The sequence below is a fragment of the Girardinichthys multiradiatus genome, chromosome 3 (genome assembly GCF_021462225.1).
Source record: "Girardinichthys multiradiatus isolate DD_20200921_A chromosome 3, DD_fGirMul_XY1, whole genome shotgun sequence".
NCBI lineage: Eukaryota > Metazoa > Chordata > Actinopteri > Cyprinodontiformes > Goodeidae > Girardinichthys > Girardinichthys multiradiatus.
In genome coordinates this window covers 27,524,162-27,545,773 of record NC_061796.1, presented here as the reverse complement: position 1 = coordinate 27,545,773, position 21,612 = coordinate 27,524,162, and the positions used below count along the sequence as shown (strand labels likewise).

Below are 21,612 nucleotides of genomic sequence, written 5' to 3'. Positions count from 1 at the left end.
CGCCCCCTCGTGGACAAGCCGTTAAACGCGTCCGTTTCCATGGCAACGGTCGTTTTTACAAACAGGCGAGCAAACGTTGGTGACCGTTTGATTTTCTGTTTGGTGGAGCAACGGAGGATATGCCACATTTAGAGAAAGAATTGGACGCTTGTTGAGAAGTTATGGAAGAAGCTGGAAAAGATTTTCTGACGAAACCCACCGTTAGTATTTTAAGTTCCGAGCAGCAAGAGAAACTGCGACAGTTCAAGGTAACTCTCCGCGGAGGAAAAAGGCTAACTGTATGAGAGCTAGCCAAAAAAGCTGTAACTTAAACTGTTAAATATGTACCCAACCTACGTTTTGTTTTGGCTTAGATCCAGACGAGAAACAACAACGAGAAGTATTTGAGAGCACATCCAGAAGTGGAAGAAATTGTTGGTGAATTTCTAAGGTTGGTTTGTTCTCCCTTGTTTTAGTATTATTTAATATTTTTAAAAGGTTTCAGTTGGTCAGTGTTGACGGATGAAAGTTCCCTGATAAAGAGGTTGATTAGATTGAAAAACTCAAAGAAGTAAAGGAAGGCAGACGTTTATTGAACTGCTTTTAAATATTAGGGACAATAAATACCAAATGTGGCCAATGGAATCAAGTACAGGTCAATCAGAGTTACTAAGCAATCTTTAGAAGTATAGAAAACTTATCCTTAGCAAGTCTACATGTTTACACTGCTTGTTGAACATAGTATTGTAGTTGTATAAGATTGGAGTCCTGTCACTCAACATTTCAGGGAGATGGTAACCTTTTTTGTTTATACTTTTTTGTCCAATCAAAACTTTTCTTTGCTAGCAGCAGCAGCTTGACCATATTCCCCCTCCAGGAAGGTGCCACAGCCAAACACAGAGCAAGGTCAGATATACCTTCCAGAAAGAGAAAAAAACAGAGAGTTAAAAGCTTAAATAACAGCAAATAATGCAAAATTAGAGAGTAGTATGAGACTGTAGCGAAGAGAGTGAAAGTGGTCATTATGTCCTCCAGCAGCCTAAGCCTATAGCCGCATAACTACAGAGATAGCTCAGGATAACCTAAGCTACTCTAACTATAAGCTTTATCAAAAAGGAACGTTTTAAGCCTAGCGTTAAAAGTAGACAGGGTGTCTGCCTCACGGACATCTTCAAACATAGTCCCTTCCCTGGGCCTCCTCCCGGTGGGACGTGCCTGGAACACCTCCTGAGGAAGGCGTCCAGGAGGCATCCGGTATAGATGCCCGAGCCACCTCAACTGGCTCCTCTCGATGTGGAGGAGCAGCTGCTCTACTTCGAGCCCCTCCCGGATGGCCGAGCTCCTCACCCTATCTCTAAGGGAGTGCCCGGCCACCCTACGGCGGAAGCTCATTTCAGCCGCTTGTATCCGGGATCTCGTTCTTTCGGTCATGACCCAAAGTTCATGGACATAGGTGAGGATAGGAACGTAGACCGACCAGTAAATCGAGAGCTTCGCTTTTCAGCTCAGCTCTGTCTTCACCACAACGGACCGGCACAGCGACCCTTTACTGCGGCAGCCGTACCAATCCGTCTGTCGATCTCCCGCTCCTTTCTTCCCTGACCCGTGAACAAGACCCCGAGGACGCCTAGAAATCCTGTCCATAAAAGTTATGAACAGGACCGGTGACAAAGGGCAGCCCTGCCAGAGTCCAATGTGCACCGGGAACAGGTCCGACTTAGTGCCGGCAATGCGAACCAAACTCCTGCTCCGCTTGTACAGAGACCGGATGGCCCCTAGTAAAGGGCCCCCGATTCCATACTCCTGGAGCACCTCCCACAGGGCATCACGAGGGACACAGTCGAATGCTTTCTCCAGGTCCACAAAACACATGTGGACCGGTTGGGCAAACTCCCATGAACCCTCAAGTACCTTGTAGAGGGTATAGAGCTGGTCCAGTGTTCCACGGCTGGGCCGAAAACCACACTGCTCCTCCTGGAGCCGGGGTTCAACTATCGGCCGGACTCTCCTCTCCAATACCCTGGCGTAGGCCTTACCAGGTAGGCTGAGAAGTGTGATCCTCCTGTAGTTGGAACACCCCCCCCCCCCCGGTCACCCTTCTTATGTAGGGGGTCTTATGTAGGGGGACCACCACCCCAGTCTGCCAATCCAAAGGCACTGTCCCCGTCCACCACGCAATGTTGAAGAGGCGTGTCAACCATGACAGCCCCACAACATCCAAAGACTTGAGGTCCTCAGGGCGGATCTCATCCAACCCCGAAGCCCTGCCACCGCGGAGCTTTTTAACCACCTCGGTGACTTCAGCCCAGGTGATGAAAGAGTCCAACCCCGAGTCCCCTGCCTCTGTTTCCACCAGGGAATGCGTGATTGAGGAGATCCTCGAAGTACTCCTTCCACCGCCCGATAATGTCCTCAGTCGAGGTCAGCAGCTCCCCACCCCCACTGTAAACAGTGTTGGCGAAGCACTGCTTCCCCCTCCTGAGGTGCCGGACGGTTTGCCAGAATCGCTTCGGGGCCAACCGGTAGTCCTCCATGGCCTCACCGAACTCCTCCCAGGTCCGAGTTTTTGCCTCTGCCACAGCCCGGGCTGCGGCACGCTTGGCCCCACGGTACCCGTCAGCCGCCTCAGGAGTCCCACAAGCCAACCACAGCCGATAGGACTCCTTCTTCAGCTTGACAGCGTCCCTTACTGCTGGTGTCCACCACCGGGTTCGGGGATTGCCGCCGCAACAGGCACCGCAACCCTTACGGCCGCAGCTACGGGCGGCAGCATCAACAATAGATGCGGAGAACATGGTCCACTCGGACTCTATGTCTCCAACATCCCCCGAGATCTGGTCAAAGCTCTCCCGGAGGTGAGAGTTGAATACATCCCTGGCCGAGGGCTCTGCCAGACGTTCCCAGCAGACCCCCACTATGCGCTTGGGCCTGCCAAGTCTGCCCGGCTTTCGCCTCCCCCAGCGGATCCAACACACCACCAGGTGGTGATCAGTGGACAGCTCAGCCCTTCTCTTCACCCGAGTGTCCAAAACATGCGGCCGAAGGTCTGATGATACGACAACAAAGTCGATCATTGACCTCCTGCCTAGGGTATCCTGGTGCCAAGTGCACTGATGGACACCCTTATGTTTGAACATGGTGTTCATTATGGACAATCCGTGACTAGCACAGAAGTCCAATAACAAAACACCACTCGGATTCAGATCGGGGAGGCCATTCCTCCCGATCACGCCTTTCCAGGTGTCACTGTCGTTTCCCACGTGGGCGTTGAAGTCCCCCAGCAGAATAATGGGAGAATAATGGAGTCCCCAGGAGGAGCACTATCCAGCACCTCCGACAGGGACGCCAAGAAGGCCGGGTACTCTGCACCACCACTCGGCCTGTAGGCTGAAATGATAGTCAGAGACCTTTCCCCAACCCGAAGGCACAGGGATGCGACCCTCTCATCCACTGGGGTAAACCCCAACACGAGACGTCTGAGCTGGGGGGCAACAAGCAAACCCACCCCAGCACGCCGCCTCTCCCCGTGGGCCACTCCAGAGTAGAAGAGAGTCCAGCCCCTCTCGAGGAGATGGGTTCCTGAGCCCACGCTGTGCGTGGAGGCGAGCCCGACTATTTTTAGTTGATATCTCTCGACCTCCCGCACAAGCTCAGGCTCCTTCCCCCCCAGCGAGGTGACATCTAGCGAGGAGACTCTAGGAACCACCAGTAAACCTGCAGTCTGAGAAGGAAGTGCTCTGTTAGAAACGTATGGAACAATCAGATCTCTGATGTATGATGGAGCTAGATCATTAAGTGCTTTATATGTGAGGAGGAGAATTTATATTAAATTCTGGATTTAACAGGGAGCCAATGAAGGGAAGCTAAAATAGGAGAAATATGATCTCTCTTTTTAATTTTTATCAGAACTCTTGATGCAGCATTTTGAATCAGCTGACGGCTTTTAACTGCATTTTGTGGACATTCTGATAGTAACGAATTACAATAGTCCTTGAGGTAACAAATGCATGGACTAGTTTTTCAGCATCACTCCTGGATAGGATATTTCTAATTTTGGCAATGTTCCGGAGGTGAAAGAAGGAAATCGTAGAACCTTGTTTAATATGGGATTTAAATGACATGACCCGGTCAAAAACAGCACCAAGGTTTTTTACTTTATTACCGGAGGTCAATTTAATGCCATCCAGGTGAAGTGATTGACTAAGCAGTTTCTTTTTTAAAGATTCTGGTCCAAAAAAATCCCATAAAATCATTACTGCTGATAGCTCGGGGAATGGATGGCTCAACAGAGCTAACCAAGGATTATTCGTATTCTCTTCTATTAATGATGGGAAATAAGCTGTTCTAGCTTGGCGAAGTGTCTTTTTATACAACTTTAGGCTATTTTTCCAGATTAAGTAGGAATCCTCTAGGTGTGTAGAGCGCTATTTTCTCTACAATTTTCTAACATTGAGATTTAAAGTACGTAGCTCTGAATTAAACCAGGGAGTCAGCCTCCTATTAATAAATACCTTCTTTTTCAAGGGGGCTGCATTGTCTAATGCACCACGCAATGATGAAGTAACACTATGAACAAGAGAATCAATTTGTGAAGGGGAACAAACAAAATTATTACCTTCAACTCAGCTATGTTCTTCTGTGATATTGGGGACATTAAAAATGGAACAGATTCTTTAAAGGTTGTTACAGCATTGTCTGATAATGATCTACTATAATGAAATTTTCTTTCAGTTGTGGAGTACTCTGTTAAATCAAACTCAAAGGTTATTAAAAAATGGTCAGACAGGACAGGGTTATGAGAAAATATTGTTGTTTCTTTACACTCAATGCCATATGTCAGCACAAGGTCCAGAGAATGAAGACAAAGGTGGGTAGGTTTGTTAATGTTTTGAGCAAAGCCAATTGAGTTTAAGATAGCATTAAAGGCTATATTTAAGCTATCACTTTCAGTGTCAACATGAATGTTAAAATCACCCACTATAATAACCTTATCTGTATTTAACACTAAATCAGATAGAAAGTCTGAAAACTGATCTAAAAATTGAGAGTAAGGGCCTGGTGGATGGTACAAAACAACAAACAGAAGTGGTTTTAGTGCTTTGTAATTTGGATGAGGAAAACTAAGGATTAAATATTCAAAGAGTTGTAGTTATTGATTGGTCTGGGACTAATCAATAAATCGGACTGAAAGATGGTTGCTACTCCTCCTCGCCCAGTATTTCGAGGAATGCGAAAATTTAATTAGGAGTTGACTCATTTATAGTAACATAATCATCTTGCTGCAGCCAGGTTTCTGTGAGATAAAATAAATCAATCTGATTGTCACAAATCAAGTCATTAACAAGCAATGTCTTTGAAAAGAGAGGTCTTATGTTCAATAAGCCACATTTAATTGTTTTATTTTTGTTTTCTGTCGGTGTTTTATTTTCTTTTATGAGATTTTCATGGTTTCCTCCTTTTTATATTATTTTTTAATCTATTTCATTTTGGCCATGGGTGAGACACTGTCTTAATAGGGTAATGGGTGGGTAGCAGTACAGAAGCTCCACAGAGGAGTGTTAAACTACGACCTTGCTTCCTGGTCTGAACCCTGGGTTGTCAGAGTTTTGGAGAACTAATAAATTCCTCCAGATTCCTAGAAAGAAGAGCTTCTCCATCCAAAGTGGGATGGATGCCGTCTCTCCGGATCAGACCAGGTTTTCCCTAAAATGTTTCCCAATTATCAATGTAGCCCACATCGTTTTCTGGACACCACCTAGACAGCCAGCGGTTGAATGACAGCATGCGGCTAAACATGTCGCCTCTGCCTTTTTATGTTGTTTGGAGAACACACAAGATAAAGCTCAACTGAGTATCTTGAACATGATTATTAGTGAGTGAGTTAGGCAGAACACAACATATGGTTGTAGAACATGTAATATTGCTGAAATATAGTGGAGATTTTAAGTTAATACCTAAAGTTTTTTCATTTGACAAAAACAACTGTTTCTTTACCTTTATATAAAAACACATGCTATTTTTATTACAAAAATACTTATAGATAACTGAAAGGTATAAATTTAAGGATTTTACAAAATCTATGAAATAATCCTAATAAATGTTGTTTATTATGCAGTTGAACTTTTGAAATTTACCAGATACTTGAAGTTACAGAATCCACAGACTAGTTTGTGAAACACAAGTCAACTGAGGTATTTGGTCCATTTAAAATCGAGCTTTGGTTCAGGAGCCCCTCGGTGCAGTTCGTTGTTGAAGATGTGAAAACAGCAATCGCACTCTGTCACCTTACACAAATAACATCTAAAAACTGTACAGTGCAGGCCCTGCTTCTAACCATCAGACTGTACTTGTCTAAATACTCATCTCAGTTCTCTTTTTATTTAACAGAAACTTGCTGATCAAAAGGCCGTCTGACATCCGTGAGTTTGCTGCAGGTAAGTCATAAACATAAAGACACTCAGTGGGTTATTGCTCTATCCCGCTTCCGGCCCTGGATTTACCTATCATAGTTACATTTCTAATCCTAGTGGTAACATCCTCCTTAACCTGAGTTGGATCCTAGCTGACACAGATATTTAAATAACACACAGAGGAAGTAAGGTGTTCATATGTATTGTTTTTATTAGACAAACATTACTGATACGTATTATTTTGCTCAGTTCCTTTGGACATAAACTGCAACCTTTTCAAGTTATATAAAAATGTAGTTCAGTCAAAGACTTTTTAGAAACAAGCATATCTAGTTTTGTCACATAGGACAGGTAGATCAAGAGACAAAATATTGGACAGATAGTAGTAATCCAACATGTACAATATTGTATAATGAAGTAAAGACAGCTTTAAAGCAGGATCAAACTTGGTGAGGATTCAATCAAGACAATTTGTAATGTTGACAATTGTCAATAATCTTTTTCAGATCACTTCGCTTCCCTAAATGTTCCTTCTGGCTCCGTAATAAAAGGAAACCGAGACATGGATTGAAAGATCCAACAACATCCTCCTTGTACTTTTCTTGAGACACAGATCCATGTAGGCACTGGTTCTGAGGTTACAACAGTGGTGATCCTTTATGTTTGTGTCCATATTATTCATCATCAAATTCCTAGAAATGCCTCAAAGGATCAAACTAATGCGTGATTGTGAAAAGCAGAGGCAGTCCAATGGATGTTACACCATGCTCTTTGACACTTAAGCCAATTAATTTTGACAGGATTATGAAGGCGTGTCATGTGCATATTTTAATGTGACTTTGCAACAGTTGACATTTTGTAATATCCTTTGGCCTCATGTGGCTGTTGGCTTACAGGGACTATTGACTTCTCATGAAGTACAACTTGCTTCAAAAGTATTTATGTTTCTATTCCCACAACTTTCTGTGCTTCATGATAAAACAGCAAAAACACTGGTAGATGTCATTTCTGTTAGAGAAGGTTTACGGATATTTGTCGAGAGTGCAGAACACTTCTCTGTCTATAAAGAGCCTTTTAGCATGCTGCCATTCTGATGTCTCGACACCACGTTTACCTACTTCTTTCCATGAAGATCTGAATGGAGCTTTTAGTCTGTATTTATCTCCTCTTGTTTGTTTTAGTTGAGTAAAACAAATTAGGTAATGCTGTAGTGGGTGGAGCGCATCCATTTTCTGGTCCATGTTGTCTTTTCCTGACTCATCTTTCTGACTCATCCTCATTGGTTTTTGTGAATTGTGTTTTAAAATGCAGTAATTGAAGCAGTTTTACAGATAATAAAATAATTATGGCAGTTTTCTCACAAAGAATCAATCAATTAAAAACTCAATTTAAAACAATAGCTTTTTTTGCTTCTCTCTTGATTCCTCCGCCTCCCCCACCCCCCAACATAAATAACACAATGTCACACCTGCTTTGAATAAGCCAGGGACAGGTAGACACCCATCCGGCTCATATCAGACGAGGGATAAGGGCAGGAGAAGAGCGCGCACATTCTCACTTTGTCTATTTTCAAAAGATCTACACAGAAGAAGACCGATAATCAGTAAGTAATAACTAATTTAAACAGAAATCACTTCGTTCAGTAGGATCTTTGCTTTTTTTTCCTCTGCCTCCTGCTTTTTATTACATTTTGTAAAACATCTACAGGGAAGAAGTCAACTAATCTTTATGTAATAACTGATTTATTCAGAAATGATTCTGTTCAGCAAGATCTTTGCTTGTTTCTGTCAATACTGCTTTGAAATAATTTCATTTGAAATAATGTTGGGAAAGATGACACAAACTTTTAGTAATAACACATTTATACAGAAACGATTTTTGTTTTTCAAAAGATCCACAATAAAGACAACATATAATTTTTAGGTAGACACTAACCTTTAATTAAGAAACCAATAAGTTCTATACTAGTTTTATTCTTTGTAAAATCTGCAATATTTACTGTAGCTGGATGAAATCTGTACAGAGGCAACGTTTGCATGTTATTATTCAATGGATTTAAATATACATGGTAATGAGTAGATTTACATCAAATTCTTTTTTAGGAAGAAGTACATAATACTTGGAGTCTGCAGTAAACACGCAGTTGTTGTCCTTTTTGTCCTTCTGTACAGTTTCCTGAGATCATTAGAATTATTTAAATTGAAAGTCAAATGACAGGAAAACAAACAAATACCAAGTTGCAAATTTAATGGACTGAGCACGCTACCTCATAAAATAACTCAAACACGTTTAGACGATGGTGTTCAAGATAAGAGAAGCTGACATAATTACATTGCAAATCTGTTGTTCGCTCTATGTTGTTCACTCCAATGTCCTAAAGTATCCCTCAGGGTGAGTAACATGGTGGGTTACCAGGGAGGGAGGTATGATTACAAAAACCTCAGAGGAGGAAGTTTATCAGTGAATTGCAGGCGACCCGCTTGGAGACGGGTTCCATAGCAACTATGAACCCATAAAAAATCCTTAGGATCCTGCTTTACATCATGGAAGAAATGCAATGAAAGTGTAAATGTAACTGAAGGATTCTTTCTCTTACTTTACCATTTGACATATGTGGGAATGTTAATGTTCTTGCATCATCTCAAATAGACAGGCAGAGTTCTCCCAGATGTCTGGAAATGGAACAGCGCGCTTATTTGCGCTCATTATGGCCTGCACAGTCTTTGGTTAGTAACAAACCATCACAAACATTCAGACTGCTTTCAAACACACTAGTTTGTAACAGTTTGCATTGACAAGTGTGTTTATATTGTTGTATAGCTGCTGTGTGTCCAGCTGGGCCTCCAGGTGCGACGTTTGCAGATAACACTGCATTCAGCACTAAGAAACTGGTAAGAAATCTGAATAAAAAGGTTTCAGTGTGAAATATTCTTAAGAATTTTTGTTAAGTTGAACTGACTTTGTCTCATTGTTGCTGAGAAATGGACCTGAGCTATGCTGGATTATAATTTCTTGAAACCTGAACCTGAATCATGTTTTAAAATATTATTCCAATTTGGGATATTACTCATAAAGTATGTTTTTTAAGACATATTATTTGTGGGCTTTTGTTGTTTGTTTGTTTTTTTCTTTAGTTTTTGGTATTACCAAATTTAAAGAAAGTGGTTTATCTATTTTTTTAAATATACTTTTGACTTGACAGCCTTTTAAATATACAATAATTTCCTAATTACAAATGTATATAGTGTTTAAAGCACATTATGTCAAAGTTTTGATCCCAGTTATTTTAAATGTGGATATTCAAAATCAAATACTGGAAATACTCAATAAATTCATTTTGTTTTCTTTTGTTAGATGACGAAATGCTACGACATGGGTGAGGAAACTGTCATTGTAGTTTGTTATCAACTCATTTTCTTAAAATGTGGTCGGAAGACATTCAAATAAAAAATGATTTTGTTTAAGTAGTGAAAAGAACAAGAAACACCACAAATCCAAATGGGACGTATATGAATGTGAGAGAAGGTGCAGGGACTAGGTTCTGGTCCATAACGACAATTACAATATTTTTGCACAGCTGATGCACCACTGTTTTTTTTTCATTGTGCAACACATAAATGTGGAGATTTGCTGTTACAGGATGCCCTTTGCCTAAGATGACTCTGCTGAAGACTATCTTCAATAACAGGTAAATGTAACTGTATGAATCTCCCATCTGTTTTTTTTTTTCCTACATGAGATAACTGATAGCTGGGATTTAAAGAACACACAAAACAATTGATCTTCTGATGTTCTTAAAGATTAAAATCCTTGCAATCATATATTTTCAACCAATTAACTTGAAATCAATGAAAAAAAAAACTTTTTTCTGGAATATTTAGCATTGGAAATCTTTTCTGCTCACCTGATTTTCTCTTTATTTCCGTTCTTGTTTTCTGTTTTAGTAACCTGGTAGAAGGAGGCAGAACCGTTGACCAGTCCAGCAACATCCTGTCCACCTTTCTCCATATCCTGGATATGGCCACTGGGGCTACAAACAAAAACCCACAGAGTCCACTCCCCGTGGGTACTGCAGAGACCATGGTGTGAATACACCCAACAATAATAACCCAACATCTCTATTTTTTTTAATTTTTTTTTTATCTTTACCATAAAAGAAGTAAAAATAAATAAGTAAGAAGTAAAAATTGACATATTTTTTCAGTCTATACTTTTTGTGAGATGCACAAGTCCCTAATGCAGCCCCACAGCATGCTCCCACCTCCCCCGTACGTCACAGTATGGATGGTGTTCTTGTGATTGCAAGCTTCCTCTTTTTTTTCCTCCAAATTTAATGTTACACATTAAAAACAATTGTCTCTTTATACAGTGTATTCAAACTTCTGATTTTAACTGTATAATATATACATTTCATTCACATAATGAAATTATTTTCTCGTTTTTCTTTTGTTTAAAAACAAGATGTGGAACTGCAGTAACCTTCCAGCTGTTATAAAGATGATGAAGAACTCCTCAGTCAGTACAATAGAACAAAACACTATAATCTATTTAGGAATCACTGGCTGTTTGTAGCAGTCTAACCTCCTTGATGTTTGTTTGTTTCCACAGGACCCATCCTGCTGCTACATGAAAGCTTTTGTGGCTGCTATGTCCTGGTCCACTTTGACAGCACAGAGTGAAAAATACTTTAACACCAGTGACTACAACACACTGCTGTGGGCTGCCAAACCTGTGTTGCAAGAAATACCCTCAGCAAGAATGATGCTCCCTGCCAGAGTAGGCACGTTCAACATGAGACCTATGTGAGTATAATATGAGTTCATTTTGCCATCTTCTTCATGTAAGCCTTTCCTAAATCTACAACTGCCATTTTCCTCCAGGATGAACATGCTGCAAGAAGTGTACTCCTCCATGACTGAGGAGCAAAGGGTTGAGGTGGTTAACTGGGCCAAAGAACAAGTTCTACAGAACAACTTCAGCTGCACAACAAGGCCATCATCTGGCCCAAAGTCAAGTAGGAAATTCTAAGTTTGATTAAAAACTGAATTCTGCGATAAAATCTTACATAATCTCTTAACCTTTCTGTCGACATCTTTTTCCGTAATGTTCATTGATTTACATGGAGGAACTTGCTTTTCTAAAATAACTACCTATTTTAATGGTAGGAGAAGAGAACAGAAAGAGGAAATGTGTAAAACAAAATGAAGAACTAAATTCTTCTTAATTATTCTGGAATTATTAACACCCTACCCAAAATACCCCCCTAAGATACTCTAGAAAACATCCAGGGGTAGACAGATGAGGAGAAAAAACAGGAACACATTGTACAAAGCAAATAGAAAGATGTCAGTCAGTCAGTCGTTTTCTATACCGCTTCTTCCATAGTGGATCACAGGGAAGCTGGTGCCTATCTCCAGGTGAGCGGGAGGCGGGGTACACCCTGGACAGGTCGCCAGTCTATCGCATGGCAACACACAAACAACCGAGCACACACTCATTCACACACTTAGGGCAATTTAGAGAGACCATTTAACCTAACAGGCATGTCTTTGGGCTGTGGGGGGAAGCCGGAGTACCCGGAGAGAACCCACACATGCACAGGAAGAAATTTAGCAAATGTGTTTAGTCTTAAAAAAGAAACTCAGTCAACGAACGCATGCAAATCTTAGGGCATGTCTAATCCCGTACGCCTCATGTCTCCTTCACTGGAAAGCTGTAACCTAAAACCAACTGTGCTGACAGTTCAAACATAGCTGTGTGTAAGAAGTTCCAAAGCAAACATCAGGCTCCTGGTCACTGAAATCCCCATTACTGTTACTTTTAGACGGTTTTAAGCACGAACAGCGAACAGCGGTTGTGTAAACTCTAACTTTTTTCTCAGCGATGTTGAAACCCTGCACAGCAGCTCTTAAGTGGCTGGATTCTGACACGCTGACCATGGTGGGGCCATACATCTTCAGCCTGAAGCCAGTTGATGTAGATTCCTCTCCAAAAGAAGCTGTAAGTTGGCCTGTAGACAATGCCAAAGAAAAACTTTAAAACTTGGATTACCAGCTATCAGTTCTTACAATAGCTGCCTCTACTGGTTCCCTTTATGTTCTCTTCCAGCTGTGTGGATTTTTCCTCTCAGGCCAGTTCAAGTCCAACATGACGACCAAGATGAACCCCAGCCTGGGCAGGAAGTTCCTTCAGAGAATTCAAGAGTGCTCCAAAGTCTCTGAGAATGTTGACAAGTGTGTAATCTGTTCATTTTTGGGAAGTTTTTAACTCATTTAAACTACTGGTTTTGGTTTTTTTCTTTTCCACAATATTCCTACTTAGTATTTCTTAACAAAATAGAAATCGACGGGCTGGATAGTTTTATCACTTTCCTGTCTTACCTAAATACAATGCCTTTTAAAACGTTTCATACACCTCACCCCAATTATCAAGTCTTTGTCATAGAATCTCAACTGCATTTAGGTCTGGACTTTGACTATGCCATTCTAACACATGGTTATGGCATTCCATTCTAGCTCTGGCTGTATGTTTAGAGTCTTTGTCCTGTTGGAAGGAGGGCAGGTATCATCTCATCTGACGTAAATTGCAAAAGGGAATTCTTATGGCTTTCTTTCTGCAGTTCAACAATCTTGGCCAGATTTGTGGCATGACCAGCTCACAGTTGTCCCGTCTACAAATTCACCCAACTGTTTTAACTTGTGTCACCCAAACAGGATTAGCTTATGATTAGCCTTGTCTTTGCTCAGTCTTTCAGTTTGATTCCACTTTCAGGTGATGTGTTGTACAGTGCTCTGTGAGATGCCCAAAGCTTTTGCATATTTAAAACCATTACCTAACTCTGCTTAAAAATTTGCACAACTCCATCCCTGACCTGTTTGCTGTGGTCCTTGGTCACTAATGTTCTCTAACAAACCTTCGGGGCCTTCAAACAGCTGGAATAATACTGAAATACAATTACACACAGATATTTTCTACTTATTAATTAGTTGACTTTTGGATCTGGGTTTTATTTAGGGATAAAAGAATAAAAGGCTGAATAGAAATGCACGTCACATTTTTCTCATTTTTATTTGTTAAAAATACATTTGGAAACATCTCCCATCCTGCTCTTTCTGCTTGAAATTATCCACTACTTCGTTTTTGTCCGTCACTTCAAAAAGTACTTTGAAGTTTGTGGTTATAATATGATGTTAAAACAAACCTTAAGGAGTATGAACACATTTTCAATGCTTTGTGCTGTGGGTTTGCTGTGAGATGAAAAAGTAATAATTTGACATTAAGAAAACTGCTTTGATGACACTGGCTCTTATGACTCCTCCCAGGCTTGGCCCTCTGGCTTGTTATTACGATGTTACAAACTTGACTCCCAGCGTTAGCAAGAAACTCCTTTCTCAGCTACAGGACTGCGACGGCCTCACAGTCGCTAAGGTATCTTTCAGTTTCCCTCCTGTGCCTCTTTTCATTTTCCAAAGAAGAAGAGACAAATATGCAGCTCATCATTGCTTCGTATTGTCCTTGTCCTCTGACCAAAGCTGAAGAAGGACCTCGTGAACAACGTAATGACCGGTTCCAATAAAACCCAAGATCTGCGTGACCTTGGCAGGAGTGTCACTTTACTATCACCCAAACAACTGTCAGATCTCTCTGCAAAAAATATCAAAGATATTCTTCAGAACCTGGAACCCAGTGTGAAATGGTCCAGGAGCCAACTGCGCATTCTAGTCCACAAACAGCTGGGAGAGAAGAAGGTGATCCTTGAAAGATGACAACTGTCTTTTTTTATTTGTAACCTCCCCATCAATATGTTTCTCACTTTGATTTCTCTTAGTGTGATGAGTTGTCAGGTCAGCAGCTGATGGAGCTTCAGTCAGTTGCAGCTGGTTTGCCAAACTGTGTTGTAAGGAATGTGAAACCGCAGGATATCCTGAACAACACAGAAACCTTGAAGACCATCTCAAAGCAAATGAGGAAGGGGCAGCTGAAGGTCATGCTGCAGGGGGTGAGTAAGAAGGAAAATAATAACAGAGGCCATGTTTATACTCTTAAATCAGTTATTTGAAGTATTTTGTCAGGTTGACAATTTCTTGAAGGATTTTTTGTTGTTGTTGTAGCTGGCTGAGAAAATTCCTCCCTCAGAGCTGGTGCAGAAGTTGGCGGGCCCTTTGCTGCGCAGCGTTTCTCTTAAGAATCTGGAAAAGGCAAACATCACCTCTTTAGACCAAATAGAGAATAAAACCTGGAGTCTGCCACAGGTAATGTACATGTACCCAGGGTTCTAATGGAGACTAGAGAAGTGTGGAATTGGATTATTTTCCAAGTGGGGATGAATGTGAAAGAGAGAATAGAGAATGGAAAAGTATTTGGATTTATGCCCCATCCACTTGTCTAATTGTTCCATCCATCAGTTTATCCGTTTGTTGGTTCATCCATCCACCTGTCTATCCCCCCATCCATCCATTAAAGATTAGACAAGTTTGTCTGGAAAATGTATAGAAGTTGGTAATAAGAAATGTGTAGAAACTCCACATTTACCCAGCTGTGCCATACTATCTGTTTATGATTATTTACTCCTAATAAAAAATAAAATGACAATTCTGTGTTGACAACTTGTGCTATGTTTTTCCCTTGATGTGTTAGGCTGCCTATTTGGCAAAGAAGATGCATGGCCTAAAGAAGCTCCAGTACAGGTAAACCGTATAGTTAGGAATGATTTTCAGTTGTCTTTTAGTTGTCTTTGGCCAAGGATATTGTAGTCATGGTTACATTAAAATACATTGACATTGAACACCACTTGTGATTTTTGTGTTTAATTGGGTCCAGTGGTGGTTCTGTATTTCCATTTATTACGGTTTACACTTACTGTTTTATTTCTGTGATAGGAGGTTGAATTCAGTCCTCCAGGGTATAACATGCAAGATGATTGATGAAGTTAATGGCAGCTACATACTGGATATGGCTGAGTCCATAACGGAGAATCCACAGTGGATTTCCAAAGTCCAGGTAGATGTTTCCTGATACGGTAGGTTTTTATGAACTGAAACATGCATAAGTCATCAGGTATACCTAATGGCAGTGTACGTATTGTGTTTGTTCAGGCACAATGTGCTGCTCGAAAGTTTTTTAACACTTTGGAGAAAGAGAGGACAGATTATTTCAAGAATATCACTGTGCCAGAGCTGGAGAGGATTCCCACTATTCTACTGCTTCATCTGCCGTGAGCAGAGAAGAACACGGTTAATTTTTTTGGTCATTGTAAAAGTTTTTGTTTTATTTATATAAATAATCTGTTTGTGTTTCATTCATTCCAGGCCTTTAAAGGTGAAGGATTTACCTGACTCTGTGTGCCAAGTCTTCCTCGACAAGCTGGAAACAGCCAACCTGACCTCCCTGCCTCCTCAAGCCCCATCACGTCCCGCACTCACCGAAAGAGCTCTGCTTTGCCTGCCCAGTGTATATGCACACACACATATCTACTTATATAATTCAGTTTCAGAATTTCAGTAATATGTTTGCTGGGGGAATTAAGATGTGAGATTACTCAGTAACAGCTACCTGTGAATTTTCAGGGAAACAACATCTCTGGATTGACCAGTTTAGATCTATCAAGGCTTGGTCCACTCTTGTGTGAGCTGAAACCCCCCATGCTGCGCTTCATGGCCCCTGAAGTGTTGAAGTTCAGCCTCCAGGCCATGGCTTCCTGCGAGCACATTCCTCAGCCTCACAGGGCAGATCTGATCCAACTGGTCAGCCAGGTGTTTGGGTAGGTCCAGCTTTCAATGAATGCTGGAGCTGCTTCAGAGGGAGGAGAGTCTGATGTAGGATCATTTGTTGCTTGCAGGAGTCCTTCTGATTGGCCAGCTGAGACCATGGAATCACTGGGTCCCCTCATTCTGTTGGATGACAATGCCACCTCCACTTTGCCAAATAAAGTATGTATCTGCTGTAGTCATACATCCTTATGTTCTATATTTCTCTCTGCCTCGTTTTTAGCATTATGTCACTACCACAAACAATAATGTTTTACTTCTCTGTGCCGTTTTAGCCTTGGATGAAGGACGTTCTTGTTTTCCTGAAGCCGCGCCTTACTCAGATTTCAGATGTACTTAAAAAGAAGATCTTTAATTTTACCACCACTACCTCAAGCACAGCACGTAAAAGGAGAGCAGGTAAGAAACACATATCTTTAGGTTCTGGTAGAAGACAATCTCTGAAAAAGACGCCTAATTTTGGACCAGAATCTTTTAATGTAACATGTGACCGACCTCTACTGTTACTATTACTTATTTAAACATGCTTTTAAAAGCGTGTGGTCTTGTTTAGAGGCTTCATAGAAACAGCAGCACTGCTTACTGAACCCTGCTGCCATACACCTGACTTGAATGAATTAGGTATTAACAGGCTTCTGCAGCACTTATTGGATTCCTATTTCTGACATAATCCTTCCTCATCCCCCTCATGTGAAACACTCACTCACAAAATAATGGTGATAAAATAATAATTCTGTAAAATGACAATGATTATTGTTTACTACTGTATCTGTTTTTCTCAGCCAGTGGTAATACATCCAGCAACAGTACAGAACCTACAGAAGCAGTTGTTGAAGAACTGGGACAGGACAACGTGTTCTGGACACCAGCGGCTCTGAAACTGATGTCAAACAGCACATTCCTGGCTACTGTAGAGATACTCGGATCGGTCCCTAATTACAGCTCAGACCAGCTGGGAGCGCTCTATAGAAAGGGAGTTGAGGTACAGTCATCAAAACAACCGGTCTTGTTTGTGTAGGGCTCTGTGATTTTATTTCATTTAAAGTTTTTTAAGTTTTCTAGCATCTTGTTGTTGTCATTTTATTGCATTTTTTGTTTGAGAAAATACACAAAATACATCTAAGACTTTTTTACCAGTTGCAGTATTTAAACTTCTTTATGTCTGAACCAGAAACGATGCAGACAGTAAAAAATTTGAATCAAGATTAGGAAGAATTCTAAAAGTCATTACTTTTTTAAGGCTTAATCTGTTACAATGAAGAAATATATTTTTTACTTACTGTGTTTAAAGAAAATGTGTTTGTGTTTATTTACTGCAGGTCTTTGGCCCCGTGCCAAGTATGACTGAGAGTATTATCATTCAGCTGGGGTGTATTACTCAGAGCTTCTCCAACTCCGAGCTGGAAATGCTTCCCTTGTCTCTGGAAAATCTGGATGAAATCGCTGTCTGTGGCTGGAAGAATTCACAGGTGAATTGTAGATACCGCTCCACTCGACTGCGACTAGTACCCCTGTATTAATCACATTACAACTTGTGTCTCAATAGTTGCCTTCAGTCTGGAAGGGTGTTGCTAAATATAACAACCTGACAGCGGCGCTGCTGGGATCTGCAGAGATGGTTCAGCTGAGCCGGTTCATTTGTGGTCTCAACTCCAGCGAGATCGGTCAGCTCAGCGTGGGTGCCTTCAGGTCTGTGTAGCTAACGCAGCTACCATGTCATTTGATTTATGACTGAATAAAATGAAATCATTTTTCGCTCCTGTGGTGGGAGTTTATAATTGATGTTTACAGATATTTTCCAATCAGAGCTAAGGCTATTTAGCAAAAAAAAAAAAAAGGTAAAATTCCAGTGTCTAGATGTGTACTCTGAACTCTTAAAGACAAACCCCAAAAGACTTGAAGCTGTACTCGAAGTGAAAGGTAGCTCTACAAAATAGTGACCCATAAAAGCTGAATACAAATGCACACAACACTTTTCAGACTTTTACTTGTAAAATATTTTGAAAAACTATTCTTCGTTTTCCTCTCTTAACTATTATGTGCTACTTGTGTTGGTCTGTTGCATAAAATCCCAATAAAATACAATAGTTTAAAGTCGACTGACAAAAATTGCAAAGGTTTTAAGTGGTATGAATACTTTTGTAAAGAACTTTAGTAGCGGGATTCGTGTTGACAAATTTTTCTTGATATCTGCTTTTTGTGGTACAAAATGAAATATTGTATCACTACTTGTTGCGTGTGGATTGAGGGTGTTATCTCAGGTTCTTGGAGTAATGCCGGTGTTTTCATCACAGCGATGCCGTGGGCTCCATGGATGGTCTTCAGTGTCCTGTTGAGGTCTTACAGCAGCTGAAAAATGTTGCTGTTTCTGCGTTTGGAGGTCCCGGCAACTGGACTGAGGCTCAGGTTTCTGACCTGGACAACATTATTGGTATGATTAGTTCACCTACCTACTAACCAATCAAAAGCCAAAACAATTACATTCATACTTGTTGCTTTGTCCCCATCAGCCTGTTTGAATCAATCTGAAATGGCCTCCCTGAGCCCTTCTGTCTTCCCATTCATCAGCAAGAGCTGCATTTCCCAAATTCCTCCTCAGAACTTTGCTGTGAGTAGCTTCAACTAATCTAGCTTCCTTACATTGGCTGCCAGTACATTTTAGGATTCATTTTAAAATCCTTTTATTTGCTTTTAAAGCTCTTAATGGCCTTGCCCCTCCCTATCTGTCTGAGCTGTTACATTCTTACACACCATCACGTTCCCTCAGGTCAGCTGAACAGTTGTTCCTGAAGGTGCCAAAAACAAAATGCAAGCTCAGAGGGGACCGTGCTTTTTCTGTGGCAGCTCCCAAGCTTTGGAATGATCTTCCTTTGGGCATAAGACTCTTCACTCACTGTTTTTAAGTCACTCCTTAAGACCCATCTTTTTTCTTTGACGTTTGGCAAAATCTGAGATGTTTTTACTTGATTTATTGTGTCTGTACATTAAAATGTATTTTATATTCAATCTCTTTCCATTTTGCATTGTTTTTATGATTGTGTACAGCACTTTGGTCCTGTCGGTGTATAAAGTGTTTTATAACTAAAGTTGGTATGGTATCTGTTCTCTGTCAGAGTATCATCCAACACCAGCTGTGAGCCGTTTGTTTTATTATTTTATGGCACTGTTGACCTTTATTTTGAAAGTGAAGTGACAGGAAATAGGGTGGAGAGAGAAGGGGAAGACATGCAGCAAAAGTCAGAAGGTCGGGACTCAAACCCGTGACAGGCTGCGTCGAGGAGCTTCCGTACATGGGTCACACGCTCTACCCCTGCGTCATCATCGCACCCTTTACCTTTTTTTTTTTTAATTAAAGCTGAATATTGTTTCATTACTGGACAATTATTGGTACAACCTGAGTAAATGTTAAGTCTTACTGTTTTCCCTTCAGGTTCTCTCTGTTGTTCAGCTGGAGGCTCTGGGTCCTGACAACGCCGCCATGGTGACCAGTGAACAGCGAGCAGTGCTAACAGAGGAACAACTCAGCATTCTTAAAAAGGCGACCACCGGCGGCCAGGAGGACCAGAAGCAGACCCAGGCTTTAGCATCGGGTAAGAAAAAGGTGCCATCGGGTGACAGGGTTCAGGTGCTTCTTTGTTGTTACATGATACCTTCAGTTCATCATTCAATCACATCTAAAACATTGCAAAGTTACTTACTGTTAGAAAAACTTTGTTGAGAAAGTAAGTATGGCACAGAATCTTCCAATAGCTAGTTATCCTAAAAGGCCTAAAGTGTGGCATTGTAAATGTATCGTCTGCATCGTCACGACCTAAAGTATTTCAGATTTTATATCGATCATGGTCTGATTATCAACAAAGTTGGTTCACGATCTAAAAGATGGACATTTTAAATATTTAGATTATCTACACACAATTTCTAGTCTATTTGAACAAATACTGTGTTGCTAACCAGAAAACTCCAAAAGAAATAAATTCAGAGATAATAGATGTTTAATAAAAACATATCATGATACTAGATACTAGCATTGTTTGGTGTTGATCATCATTTTCAGTCTAACTTTAACGTTTGTAAAGCCATAAAATATAGAAAGTTTACCTTCTTAAAATTCTTGGTTTTACCTTCTTGTTTTTTTATTTAGTTGATTTGTTGGGGTTTTTTTTTTGTCTGTTTTTAAGGCTTTCTGTTTTTGTGGTTTTATTTTTTGTGTTTCCTGGGGTCTTTTTTAATCTAGCGTTTGACATATTTTACGTACCGACGTTCAACCTTGTTTGAAACAAAACTGGGATGCTGGAGTTTGTTTTGTGTGGTTATATTTAAATAACTTTAGAACCTGGTAGAGACAGGATCATACGTTTAAAATTATTTGTTGTAATAAGACCTTAATCATCAGAAAAAATCAAATTGATTTCATTTGTCTCTGTAAACATTGCACCCTATGTTTCTGCTGCATGTGGTCAAAAACAGTGAATTTATGCTGAAGTTAGGCTGCAACCTTACGTCCTGATTAATGGACAAAGGTTTGTAACACTTCTGCAGCTATACCAGTTTGAATAGAGCATCAACAGCTAAAACAGTTCAACTGTGACGGGACTGATGCGGATTCATATGAAGGAGTTATTAGGAATCTATTTGAGCTGTAAAGGTCGTCTCTGAGAAATGTTTGCATGTCGACCACATTTCATTCTTCTGTCCAGGAGCTCCTGTGTCAAGTCTGGAAGGAATGTCCACCTTCATCAAGCCTGTCCTGTTTCTCTTCATTGGATTCCTTCTGCTGTGAATGGATTCATCACTTCCTGCTGCAAAGCCAGCTGGAACCTCACCAGGAGCAATCCTCAGTCAGCACTTTTTCACTATATATATTTATATTTATCTTCATTGTACTTAAGCCTTAGATTATTTTACGCTGTGTTTAAAATACTTTATAAAAATGACTTTGTAAACTGTGTAAGGTTTATGGTTAAGCTTTAAACATTTTATCACATGTATATTTTAAGAGAGCATATTTTAATAGAATGAATGCTGTCTAGAATGGATCTAGAAGGACGGTCCACCTTCATGAGGCCTGTTCTGTTTCTTATTGGACGCATCCTGCTGCCAAACCAAAGGACTTCGGTACCATGTGATTCTTCCAGACTGGTCCTGTTTGTAGCCAAGATTTACATCTTTTGACTCTGTGTGATTGTAAGGGTGTGGTTACAGTGAATTTTATCGGATTAGCTTTGAATATTTCATTAAACATTTATTCAAGAGGGAGCATATTTTATTAGAATGGAAAGGAATATATTGATAAAATACTGGAAGGCAAAGGATAAAATTCAATAAAGATCTGAGAATTATCTGAGCAAAAACATTTGAGAATAAAAGTTAATTGAAGCCAGTTTTTATTTTCATGTAAAAATGTTTAAATTAGAAAGTATTTTGTTGATGTAATATGGAGTTTGGTGGAAGCACAG

At 40.6% G+C, this 21,612-nt stretch overlaps 2 protein-coding genes across 3 annotated transcripts; both read left to right on the top strand.

The window, feature by feature from the left end:
• The first annotated feature begins 31 nt into the window (after positions 1 to 31).
• LOC124865457 (RIIa domain-containing protein 1) lies at positions 32 to 7,788 on the top strand. Of its 2 annotated transcripts, XM_047360549.1 has the most exons (5): positions 32 to 248; positions 354 to 430; positions 826 to 885; positions 6,367 to 6,413; positions 6,896 to 7,788. In XM_047360549.1, exons 1-5 carry the CDS (start codon positions 162 to 164, stop codon positions 6,958 to 6,960), a joined length of 336 nt encoding a protein of 111 aa, XP_047216505.1. In that variant the 5' UTR covers positions 32 to 161; the 3' UTR covers positions 6,961 to 7,788. The 2 variants fall into 2 exon arrangements, with proteins under 2 accessions (XP_047216505.1, XP_047216507.1); XM_047360551.1 differs by lacking the exon at positions 826 to 885 and having other exon boundaries at positions 45 to 248.
• A 144-nt stretch (positions 7,789 to 7,932) lies between these two features.
• otoa (otoancorin) lies at positions 7,933 to 21,536 on the top strand. Its single transcript, XM_047360548.1, has 29 exons — positions 7,933 to 7,992; positions 9,039 to 9,115; positions 9,210 to 9,280; positions 9,744 to 9,765; positions 10,029 to 10,077; positions 10,334 to 10,472; positions 10,851 to 10,904; positions 10,998 to 11,191; positions 11,270 to 11,403; positions 12,271 to 12,389; positions 12,498 to 12,622; positions 13,712 to 13,817; positions 13,922 to 14,137; positions 14,218 to 14,388; positions 14,501 to 14,641; positions 15,027 to 15,076; positions 15,269 to 15,389; positions 15,485 to 15,603; positions 15,698 to 15,839; positions 15,956 to 16,149; positions 16,228 to 16,318; positions 16,432 to 16,555; positions 16,939 to 17,138; positions 17,476 to 17,625; positions 17,703 to 17,845; positions 18,451 to 18,587; positions 18,667 to 18,764; positions 19,587 to 19,746; positions 20,854 to 21,536. The coding sequence occupies exons 2-29, from the start codon at positions 9,058 to 9,060 to the stop codon at positions 20,934 to 20,936; spliced, it is 3,411 nt and encodes a 1,136-aa protein (XP_047216504.1). The 5' UTR covers positions 7,933 to 7,992; positions 9,039 to 9,057; the 3' UTR covers positions 20,937 to 21,536.
• The last annotated feature ends 76 nt before the right edge of the window (positions 21,537 to 21,612 follow it).